Source organism: Carassius gibelio, chromosome A3, assembly GCF_023724105.1.
Source record: "Carassius gibelio isolate Cgi1373 ecotype wild population from Czech Republic chromosome A3, carGib1.2-hapl.c, whole genome shotgun sequence".
Lineage (NCBI taxonomy): Eukaryota > Metazoa > Chordata > Actinopteri > Cypriniformes > Cyprinidae > Carassius > Carassius gibelio.
The window spans coordinates 30,616,822-30,629,407 of NC_068373.1; the positions used below are offsets into that span (position 1 = coordinate 30,616,822).

At 36.7% G+C, this 12,586-nt stretch overlaps 2 protein-coding genes across 2 annotated transcripts; both read left to right on the forward strand.

The window, feature by feature from the left end:
• Positions 1–1,790: 1,790 nt before the first annotated feature.
• LOC127943266 (GTPase IMAP family member 9-like) lies at positions 1,791–3,547 on the forward strand. The gene is made up of 2 exons (XM_052539599.1): positions 1,791–1,814; positions 1,860–3,547. Exons 1-2 carry the CDS (start codon positions 1,791–1,793, stop codon positions 2,466–2,468), a joined length of 633 nt encoding a protein of 210 aa, XP_052395559.1. The 3' UTR covers positions 2,469–3,547.
• Positions 3,548–7,910: 4,363 nt separating this feature from the next.
• Positions 7,911–9,304, forward strand: LOC127942666 (SLAM family member 5-like). Its single transcript, XM_052538538.1, has one exon. The coding sequence runs from the start codon at positions 8,043–8,045 to the stop codon at positions 8,826–8,828; it is 786 nt and encodes a 261-aa protein (XP_052394498.1). The 5' UTR covers positions 7,911–8,042; the 3' UTR covers positions 8,829–9,304.
• Positions 9,305–12,586: the final 3,282 nt, after the last annotated feature.

Genomic DNA, 12,586 nt, shown 5'->3' on the forward strand with positions numbered 1-12,586 from the left:
ACTCCCAGAAATAACAGAAGACGTATGTACACAATATAGTACAAAGACTGGAGAAATGTAATGTATTTCTGTTTTATTATGTTTGTTTGATAATTCGGGAGCTGCTGGGACAGTGATGAAGATCCACCAGTCGATGGTGATCTATGAGCTGCTGACAGTATTTCTCACTAGGGCTGGACGATTAGCCGAAATTTATATCACAATATATGTCTTTAGTTTCAGTCAGTATCGATATGAACACTATTAAAAAAGAACACCCAGAACAGATGACTGTACAAACTTATGAAAAATGAATTTGCCAAGTCCATGACACCTCATATAATATTTAAGAAAAAACAAACAGCAAAACTAAATTAATGTTCACCTTTTATTTGTATTTAGCCTTCATACAAACAAGTAATGTGAAATCACTGTCAAATAATTGTATCATACTCCCCTAATTAATATTAATATCTTTAAATTCAAACTAATACACTAATATACACTACCAGGCAAAAGTTTTTGAACAGTAAGATTTTTCATGTTTTTCAAGAATTATCTTCTGTTCATCCAGCGTGCATTGATTTGATCCAAAATACATAAAAAACAGTAACATTTTTTTTTATATTTTTACTGTTTAAAAATAATAGTTGTTTTATATTGTTTTATATTTGAAAAATATAAGTTATTCCTGTGATTTTAAAGCTATAGTTTCAGTATCATTATTCATCATCAGTATCAGCATTTATCTGATATATAATTATTTTGTAACATTATGAATGTCTTTATCATCAATTTTGATAAATTTAAAGTATCATTGCTAAATACAATTATTAATGTCTGTAATTAAAAAAAAAAAATCGTACTGACTCGTTGCTTTTGAATGGAATAGTGTATAATGTTACAAAATATTTTTCAGATAAACGCTGATCTTTGGAACTTTCTATTCATTTATCAAATAAATGCAGGCTTGGTGAGCATAATAATAATAAAAAAAACATAAAAAATCTGGAAAAACTGTTGATTGGTGGTGTGCAGCTCTATTTCTCACCGTACGTGAACACGACGTGTTTTCCTGTGATTTCTCTGGTATCTCTGTTTAATAATGATTGGCCATTAATGAATGATTTGTTAATTTACAAGGTGAACTAATCATTCATTATACCACAAATATTCAGGGAAAATGGAGAAAAACATGTAGACAGGAATGAATGCTTCTGTCCACTGATTGGTCAACCAAAGATCAAACCTTCAGTTGTTTGAGTAACATAATAAAAGTCCTCTGCTGGTAGTGATGTACTGTTATTCTGTTGTCAAGTCAAGTCATCTTTTATTTATATAACGCTTTTAACACTACAGATTATGTCAAAGCAACTGAAAAGCATTATTTAGGAAAATAGTGTGTCAATAATGCAGAAGGACAATAATACATTCAGTTAAAGAAAGTTCATAGTTGAACTCAGTGATGTCATCATCCAGCTAGTGTCTGTGTGATCAGGTCGAGGATATCGCTGGATATTGAGTGGAACTGAGGACAATAATGTGAACATTTCCCTGCAAACTGTATTTCAGTTTAGGCTTCATTGATTGAAAACAAAGTATTTCATTAATTCTCTTCCAGAATCTGCGCATTTCTCAAGGACCTTTAGCAGTAAAAGATTTGCAAACTTTTCAAATGTATTTTGACATTAATAATTAGCTTAAAATATATAAAAAAGAAAAAGAAAAGCAGCAGTGATTTTGTCTGCTTCATCTGGATACAGAATCATTATTGCCTGTATTGTTACTGTAACTGTATTATTATTATAGGAATGTACTACATGTTTACTGTTGAGGTAAAATAAGTGATGGTGTGATCTGTTTTCTTTTGTCATACAGAGTCAGAAAGACAATTAGTGCTGCTGGGTCAAACTGGTGTTGGGAAGAGTGCATCTGGAAACACAATACTGGGACGAGAAGAGTTCAGATCTAAGTTAAGTGTGACTGCAGTGACCCGTGAATGTTCAGCTGCTCACGCCACTGTTTCAGACAGATCTCTGACTGTAGTTGATACTCCTGGATTATTTGACACAAGGAGTACACATTTATCCAGTCCTGGACCACACGCTTTTCTCATTGTGTTTACAGTAAGAAGATTAACATGTGAGGTGCAGCAGATTCTTCAGATGATTGAGATGATGTTCGGTCAGGAGGTGTTAAAATACTCCATCATTCTCTTCACTTATGGAGATTATCTAAAAGGCATGCCCATAGAGGAAATCATAAAGAAGGACAGAGCTGTAAGAGATCTAGTTGATCAGTGTGGAGGTGGATATCACATCTTCAATAACAGAGATAAGAGAAACAGAGAGCAGGTGACAGATCTGCTGGAGAAGATTGACACAATGATAGAGAAGAACGGAGGATACTACAGTAATCAGATGCTTGAAGAAGCTCAGAGAAGAAGAGAGGACACAGCACCAAAGTCAGTGTCAGGAAAGAGTGTGTAGTTGATGCTCCACGATTCTTTCACACACAGATGAAAACTGAAGAGATCATGAGAAGTGTTTCAGTCTTTGACGGCTCACTTTCCTCTTGTTTGGTCAGGAGCTGTTAAAATACTCCATTCACAGAGATCATCTACACGAGACACAGGAGAAGAGTAGATTAAGACAGATTCACATCTTCACTATCAGAGATCACATCTGAACTCTGATCTCTGTTATTACTGCAGTGATGTACAGTAAGAGATTGAAGGACATCTCTAAATCAGTGCTTGATACTTGGATGTCCACCCCATTGAGAATACAACTCTGCTCTTCACCAAAAGAGCAGCACAAGAGCACTGGACTATAGACCGAATATTACACATGTACACTGTTCATATTAAACTCTGATTCTGATTATTTGTTACATAAAGTTTTCTTGTAACTGATTACACCGCATATTTAACAAGAAAACATTTATCAGTGAAACTCAGAATCTTTAATGTTAGATTTTCTCTGAAAAAAAAAGAATAGTGTTGATTCATTATTGTTAATGACAAAACAACACAATAGTACAGTAACAAACTGATTATATAACGCTGATTATACACACAGAGCTTAACAAAACTAATAAGACTGATGACATGATATACCTGAGCTGTGACAAAACTAATAAAACATTAATAAATGAAGCTCTTGATTGAAATAGTGATGTCTAGAATAAAGCACTTTCTGCTAATAACAGACTTGATTACAGCAGGATAGATAACTTTAATGAACATGAATAAATACAGAAATCATAATCATAATATAAATACATGCTCATTTTCTAACCTTGGTTCATCTCGTTACATTAAACTTCTTACAGAAAACTTTGTTTATGTTGTAATAGTCCATCTTAACTGATGATGCTACACGTCTGTTAATAATCATACAACATATGAACAGATTTTGATGGGTTTTGTTCATCTGATCATTTTAATTCAGAAACAAATGCTTCTGAAGATATATTAATAATAATCTTCCCCATCTCCATCATTCTTCAACATGCTCTTATGTTAAATACCACATGCAGAAATATGAATTCACAGTTTGCAAACCTCTTTCTGTACTTCTGTTATGTCCTGATTACTTATTTGAGTTTATTTCACAGTTTAAAATGTAAAAGAAGGGTATTTGCTCCTGATATTGGGTTAATAACCAGAAACAGTGTAAACTGAAAGGAAACATGGTATTTACCTATTTTATACACCAGATTATTGTGAATAAACCGGGAGGATCTTGGAAATTATTGTGGGGTGACATAAGGACTGTGAGGAGTGCAAACGAGCATTCTTTCATCTGAACTTAATCTAGAGTATAGCATCTGGATGCCTTTGTGCATTTCTTTTACTGCATTTGATTCAGATTTTCCTTCAAAACTACACATTTACAAGGTCACATTCATCACTCATGCTGAACATCTCTATTATTACCTCTTCAGCTCTTTTTATCAGTAATGGTTTGATGAAATCTGCTGTCTGGGACATTATCTGAGGGCTTTAAACCAATGCAGGGTTTGTGTGTGTGTGTGTGTGTGTGTGTGTGTGTGTGAGCTGTCTGCAGTCAGACGCCTGAAACACATCGTGACACACGAGCGTCTGTTCACACTGCTCAGAGATTCAGAGTTTAGTTTGAGTAACTTTAGCTCGAAGTTAAGATTGATTCATCACGTTTCTACAGAACAAATACAATTCAAAACATATGAACAAACCCAGTGTGTATTTGAAATGATTTATAATATCAAAAACAACACATCTGCACGTGGTTTATAACAGAAAGAGTTTATACCGAGTAGTGCAAGCACTTTAAATGCTTAGAGACACTTATCTAAAGTGACTTGATAATTAATAATACTAAATCAAAAGAATCTAGTATGAAATGAAAGGATGTTCCTGGAGAGCTTCTTCCATGCTGAGGACATGAGATGATGAAAGTGTCTTTGCTCTTTGTTACAAAGGAACAACAAGGCTCCTCTGGTTCAGTTTGAGAAGATGTGAAACTGATTCAATCATCACACAGTCATCATCTCGTGACCTGGACTCGACTGAAGCAGGAGCATCTGATCCCTGCAGGACACACATTCATTCACAGCAGCTGCAGATTTATATTTTTAAAACCTTTTATTACAAATATTTTCATAACCTCAATGTGCAATACACATGTTAACCTACAGAGACGACATTGCTCTACAAGTGCAACAACACCATGACACACAAACAGATAACCCCAATACACTCTAGACCACCAGTCAGGATGAAATACAGGAAGAGAAGCAAGGATTCACAGCTTTCCTAAGGATAAGAGAAGAAGAAGTGAGTGGGAAAAGATGTAAACTTATCTTACATTCCTGATTGTCTTCAATTTAATGTACAGTTTGAGTATTAAAGGGTACATAACATACACAGTTTCACCTAATCTCCTGTTAATCTTAAGTACCTAGTACTGCATCGTTCATATCTCCAAAAAGTCTTTAGTTTTAGCATATTTATAAAAGAAATACAGCTTTTTCGAATCTTTCCGGAAAAAGCCGAGCTCCTGGAGGCGTGCCATGAGCAGAGCTATAATACTGATGTTTCGTGTTGTTTCCATGAACACATATTCACTTATGTGCTGGTTTCCAACAAAAGACAGAAATCTTTTAAGTTGTACTTAAATGAATGGGGTCTTTTATCACAGGGACGGCTCAATGTTTTAATAGCAAACGATGTGCAAATCCAGCGTCGACCTGGGCCTTGTTTATAAAACACTCGTCACTCAAATGACAAAGGCACTTACTACACTCTTTTGCTGCCCCAGAAAAACATACTGCATCCACTGTTCATGTAACGCTGGGTTCTTGGTGAAGCTTAACATGGTCAACTTTCCCTCACATCCAAAAATGCACTTATTTGGAAACAAATCCTACGCAGCGCTGTGGATGATTTTGAGGCGCGTTGATGTGCGTGGTCTCGCTTTTCTCTGATCAATGTGTGTGCGCGGGCGCGCTTTTCCCACAGAAATGCTCATATCCGTTCTCGTCTACATCATTAGATCCACGATCGAAAAAAAAACTTTGGCCATGTTTAGCATGAGAATCCATCTCTTAAACACTGTGAACAACTCTGAATACACGAAATATGTACCTTTAAATACCCCTTTAAGTCTATGTTATTCTGCTTGTTTGTTCTGCTTGGGTTCAGATGATGTTATCATGTTTTAGCATCAAGAGAATGGGACTCGAACATTTGATCACACTAACAACAATGGCGGCCTAAAACATCTACACATCGATCAAATGTGTAACGATACGATTTATCAATGCCACATGTAAAATATCATAACATAGTATAAATAGGCAGCTTATTTTGGCACTGTCCACATTTTCAGCAATGCATCACCATCAACACATGAACACATCTCATTCAAACTCACCTGTCAGGACTGATATCAGGACTGTCTGAAGACACAAGGTGAGTTAAGAAGAGCTGAGAATAGTGATGCTGGGGTCACACGCAGATGTTGAAGCCCTTTGTAGAAACACAATCCTGGGACAGAAGGCCTTCTGAGGGTCAACGTCCTCCCTGAACTAGTTTGAGAGGCATGATGGGATTGTTTTGAAGAGATGTGTGGTGGTAATCAGCTCTCCTGACCTTTAATCCTGCTCTCTCTCCTGAAGAACAGCATGTGAAGAGATTGTTCCTTCTGTCTGGTCCTGGACCTCATGCCCTTCTCCTGGTCCTCAAGCCACGAATATTTACAGATCTAGAGAAAGACGCGCTCAAGCACATTTACAACACTTTTGGTGCAGGTTCATCTGAGTATGTGATAGTCTTCTTAATGCACGAGTATGTGAGTGTTCAAGAACTGGATCAGTAAAGTCTCTACTGCAGACTTGCAGACGACCACACCGTCATCTAAGAAAGGAAACCGTAGGCAGAGTTTCACTTTAATGTGTGGCAGACAAGCCAAGAGCACTTTTTTACATGTTCTACATTTCATGTATTTATGTAACACATATTCTACGTACATTTAGAATGAACATTAACTGCTGTACAAAGAGTTTAAAAAAACAATGCAGGAGAAGCCGCCTCTTCTTCGATTTGCGTAGATGACCACTATTATTCATTCACCTCTTCTGACAAATTTTCAATTAAATCATTCTGTGTGTGCTAGACCAGAGCCAGTTATTATTCTCCTCATAACTGAGAAACTTATTTCTGATGGAGCTGATTTAGAGCCCTGCATTTCAGCTGTGGGCCACGACTTTTTTACCCTCCACGGGCCGGGCTTCGGGTCAATTTTCACTCAGAGTTCAGACACGGGCTGGCCCTCAAGCCTGCTGTTATATTTTAGACATCCATCAGTCAGTGATGCTGATGGAAACAGCACAAGACTGAACTGCTGTGGCTGTCGTGAGAAACTGAACAGTGTTTAGTGTCCCGCAGCCGCAGCTCAACAGTTCTCCATTCAAATAAACCCAATAATAAGCACCGGCAAAAGTAATTACAACAAAAGAGTCAGGGGAAAACAGAAAGGAGATATTAGAATTATTTACTAATAAACAGTGATTTCTTCGTCGGTGTCACAAGGATTCAGTACTTTATTTATCTGTAAAGCGTTTTATCTAGACAGGAAGTCAGCAAGAAACCCTTGATCTACAAACTGAGCACAGATCAAACAAATGCAGATCAAACCATGAAGAAAAGTGACCGCAGAAGGTTTCGGTTTGATTCAGATGAGCTGCTAGAGTCACACCTCAATAACACTGCATATGTCAGGTGGTAGATAACTTGAACTCTTAGTTTCTTTTTTAACCATGATTTATTAACAACATTCTGAAAGATCAACTACATGATCAGTGTTACATGATCAAAACAGTTCAAGTCTTAATTAGAGGCAGAAGATTGTTTTGATGTAAGTACAGGACGTATGACGTGTGTTTCGTTGTGAACTACACGAGGGTCAAACTCTGTTGTGGGGTTCACACCAGATCAGACCACAGTCATTTGAGATCAGACACTGAAGGAGGAAAGATGTTTCACACGCTGGTGGTCTTCTGTTTGAGCTGCTGTCATCTGACATTGGACTCAGCAAGGCTCAGAAAGCGCTTTTCAAAACACTGTTCCTTTTGTTTGTGTGTTTATTTTTTTAATATATGAATATCAAAGATTATCTCTCTAACAATTGCTCTGTATCACTTATCCTTCACCATAAACATTACATTATATGTCCACAATGATTAATTCACAATTAACTCACAGATGAGAAAGTAATCTTGTACAAAGCAGATGTAACTTTTCAGTTCACACCCAGCTTAGACTAAGTGTAAGACGTAGTCTCAGATGTGCACTGTGTCTAGATGGAGCTACGGGTATTACTCTCTTACTCGCTTACTTCTTCTTTGAGGAACCAAATATGCTTCTTTTAAGGCATTGTTACAAAAAAAAAAAAAAAAAACAATTCTCTTTTTGGAAGCTCTATAAGTTCAGGTGTGTGTCTTTATGTCCAGTCTAGTCTTATCCCAGTGTACATGTCCAATCTGTCCACGTGACCCTGGTTTGAACCACAGTGGTCCTAATGTTCCTGTTCCTGTTCTTCAGGTGTGTTCCTGCTAAAACTAATGGGAATCAGTCAGTGATGGAGGGAGATTCAGTCACTCTAGACTCTGATCTTACTGAAATGATGGATGATGATCTGATTCTGTGGACGTTTGGACCTGGAAACACTCGAATAGCTGAAATTAATGTCCTGGCTGACAGCATGACTGTATTTGATGATGTTCTTGATGGGAGATTCAGAGACAGACTGAAGCTGGACGATCAAACTGGATCTCTGACCATCACACACACCAGAACTGATCACGCTGGACATTATAAACTAGACATCAAGCGTGTGATCAAGACTTTCAGTCTCACTGTGTATGGTGTTCTGCCTGTTCCTGTCATCAGCAGAAACTCATCATCATCATCCTCATCATGTTCACTGGTGTGTTCAGTCATGAATGTGAGTCATGTGACTCTCTCCTGGTTCAGAGGAATCAGTTTATTGTCCAGCATCAGTGTGTCTGATCTCAGCATCAGTCTCTCTCTTCCTCTGGAGCTGGAAGATCAGGATAAAAACAGCTACAGCTGTGTGCTCAACAATCCCATCAGCAACCAGACTCAACATCTGGACATCACTCAGCTCTGTCACACATCTGCAGGTATGGGGATATTAACATTGATTCAATTAAATTCAATTCAAGTTTATTTGTATAGCGCTTTTTACAATACAAATCGTTACAAAGCAACTTTACAGAAAATTATGTTTCTACAATATTTAGTAGTAGCTAGTCGTTTGTGCACATTTAACAGGATTTTATAAAAAATAAAAAATAATAATAATACAAGACGTAGTCAGCTAGACGATGAACTATCAATATTATTAATTAATAGTTATTATATGATGCAGTCACACATTTAGCAATAATTGTTAGTTCTGTTTGTTGATTCAGGGTTAGCATCATCTCTTCTCCGGTGTTCTGGATCCAGACTGGAGCTTGTGTAAATCCTAGTTACCACGGGATGTGAAACCCGTGGCGAAACATAGAAACAAAATACAGACATCATTAGTATAGCTGCTGATCCAATAAAGTAAAATTAGTTTAACCCAAGCTAATGAATAAAAATGCACCTTTGAACAGATGCTACTACACTCACAATTAAAAAGATACATTATTCGAATGCTTGGCGAAAGAGATGTGTTTTTAATCTAGATTTAAACAGAGAGAGTGTGTCTGAACCCCGAACATTATCAGGTGGGCTATTCCAGAGTTTGGGAGCCAAATGTGAGAAAGCTCTACCTCCTTTAGTGGACTAGCTATCCTAGAAACTACCAAAAGTCCAGTGTTTTGTGACCTTAGGGTGCGTGATGGGTTGTCGCATAAACCATTTAGGGCCTTATAGGTAAGTAATGATAATTTGTAACTGATACGGAACTTAATAGGTAGCCAGTGCAGAGACTGTAAAATTGGGGTAATATGATCATATTTTCTTGACCTTGTAAGGACTCTAGCTGCTGCATTTTGAACTACCTGTAGCTTGTTTATTGACAAAGCAGGACAATGTTTGTAAGATGGAAGAATGTAGTTTTTGTAACAAAAATTACATGTAATTGCTGTCTAATATAACACCCAGATTTCTGACTGTAGAGGAAGTAACCGTACATCTGTCTAGTTGCAGATTTAAATATCAACAATCCTATTAGATACATTGCGCTAGTTATGATAATACTTATTTTTCCCCAAAAGACAAACTTATCTTAATGTATCATAACAGATGTAACATCAACACAAAGTTTTAATATACTTGTTACAGGTAAACCAAATGTTGCCTGATGTCCTAGCAATTTTTGCCATCCAATTGATAAAATCATCAGAGCACAAAACATAAATCATTTTGCTAATTCTTCCTAACACTATTCTTAAAATTTGTAAAACTGATAAAAAATACAGCCACCAGAGATTTCTATTAATTCCTTGCAAAAGCATCCATAAAATATAAACACCAACCTAGAATCCAATACCAGGGATTTCGGGAATCTGAAATCCTGCGGCCTCTGTCTTAATCGGTTCCATTGTTTGTCCCCCGTTAACAATTGAGATCTTCTGTTGGACTTACGTATAGTAATTGGTTTCAATAAATTTCAATTAGTTTTCTATTCCCAAATAGAAATTCCTCAAATATACAGTTAGTCTTGTCCAGGTACAAGTGAAACTGTATATATATATATATATATGTATATATGTATGTATATATAACGGCTACCTTTTAGCTCCTTTTAAGATATACCATGATTTCTATACAATAACGTTTTTTCTAAGTCATGCTTATTTGTTTGTTTAATATGTTTATGCCCTTTAGCTTGAATATCTATTAATTTTCCTAATACAGTTAATACATCCCCCTTTTTCTTTTCGGGACATCATTCTTTGGCCTAGAGATGCACAGAAACATTTTATAATAACCATTATTATAACTAGTCCTAATACAATTAATCCTCCATATAAAATGTACCATCCGGCTCTAATAAAGAGATTAATTAGACCACTCCATAAATCCGTTGTAACGAAATTAAACATAGCTTCAGCTGCTTTCTTTACACCTTCCACACCTTTTTTCACAAATTCTCCAGGATCTTCAAACCATCTTGGTCCTCCTTTTATTTTCTGACCTTTGTGTGACTAACCTGCTGATAAACATGGGTCTTTACTTTCTCTAGTAAATTGGCTATATTTTTCCACTGCTCTCTATGTGCCATTGGTTTACCTTTAGCTGTGTGGAAGTCATTAGCTTTCCACTTGTCTAGTTCCAGGTTAATCCCATCTGTAACATATTCTGAATCACACGTCAGGACAATCTCTGTATGACCCAGCACGTTCAACAGCTGTTACTTCTGCTAACTGAGCGGTCCCCTGAATTTCCTCTTTCTGTGATTTGATCAGCTGTCCATTAAATTTAACCAGGTATCCTCACTTAACTTTCCCTGCCCTTTCACTTCCATCAGTGATGTAATTTGGTAGGTACTGATGGTTCTCATGATACCTAGTAAATTTATATTTACTTTTCTGTTTAATTATTCTTCAATCTAATTTATTATTTCCTAGAATTAAACTCCGTTGATCCCACCTATGACTGTTTACAGGAGCCTGATTCATCACTAGGTTTCTTTTTATTCTAGCTATCTCTCCTGCCATAGGAAACAATCACTATTGGTTGTTCTTTTGTTACAGCTTTTAGCTGTAATTAGTCTCTTACATACAGCTGCTAATATTCTCTCAGGACTGTTTTCATCAAAGCGCTTCATTGCTGGACCTTGCCTGTGTGTCAAGAAGGCAATCGGATGTCGCCCCTTCCGCTTTTTGTATTGTTAGAGTAACTTCCTCTTCTTTTTCAGCAACCTGAACGTACAGAGGAAAAGTCTCATCTCTTCTTTCTAATGCACCACTATTAAGAGGATATTAATTAATTTTAATCTAGCTTGCTCAATCTGCTCAATCCATTGCCATTTTCCTCCCTTGGTTCCTTGATATAATATTTTAGCATCCTCAGAATATTTAGGTATTAGCTCCCTCGTGTAATTCAAGGTACCTAGCAATGACTGAAGTTGATTCCTGTTTCTGGGGGACCTTGCCTGCTGTATTTCTTCTAGCTTAGCTCTTGTAATTGTTGTTAAAGCTTTTGTATCTTTACCAAGCTTTAACCCTAGGAAATCTATCTCATGTTTTCCAATTTCCATTTTCTTCCAACTAGGTTTAAGACCTGTCTCTGTTAACCTATCTAGTGTCTGTTCTATCTATTTCAGTTACAGGTTTTTTCCTCTATTCTATCATATAGTTTTGGTTCTTTGCTGCTGTTGCCTCTGGCTTGCTTAGTTGGGATTACTTAACGTATAGCGATATCATTGACTTGATAGCAAATGATTGCACAGATACTGTCATCATTATTGACACACTGTTTTTCAAATAAATGTTGTTCAATTGCTTTGACACAATCTTTCTTGTTCAAAGCACTATATAAATACAAGTGACTTGACTTGACCCTGTCTTGATTGTCCACTCCAGGCACCCAATAAGCAACCCCGCAACCACACATCCATAAACTCTCAGAGCAGAAAAGTCAGGATAGGTTTAGGGTTAGTGTTAGTTGAAAGTGTTAGAAGATATTAAGCAGACAGTCTACTAATACTCCACTAACTGTTGGTTGACATGTGGCTGCAAAGCTACCCACCGCCAGTAGAATGGCTAAAAACAGACCACCAAAACAAAGTGTCACCGCAGTTTAAAGTGCTCTTATTTATCCTTTGTGAATATAAAATGTTAATGTAAACTGTGAGCAGTATTTCTGATAATTTTTTTTTTCAAAATTGCATTTTGAAATTGTCTTGGCTTAAAGCCTACATGATCTTTGATTACTTCATCTTTTTCATCTTTTACTTTCTCTTTTGTTGGACTTCCTCTTTTTCTACGCTGGCTTCTGCTTTTCTGTCAGCTATCTTAAACCTTGCCTGTTCGTTTCGGGCCTGCTTTTTAGTCTCTCTACTATAATCTGCTGTCTCTCTTCTGGGCTCAATTTATTCCATTT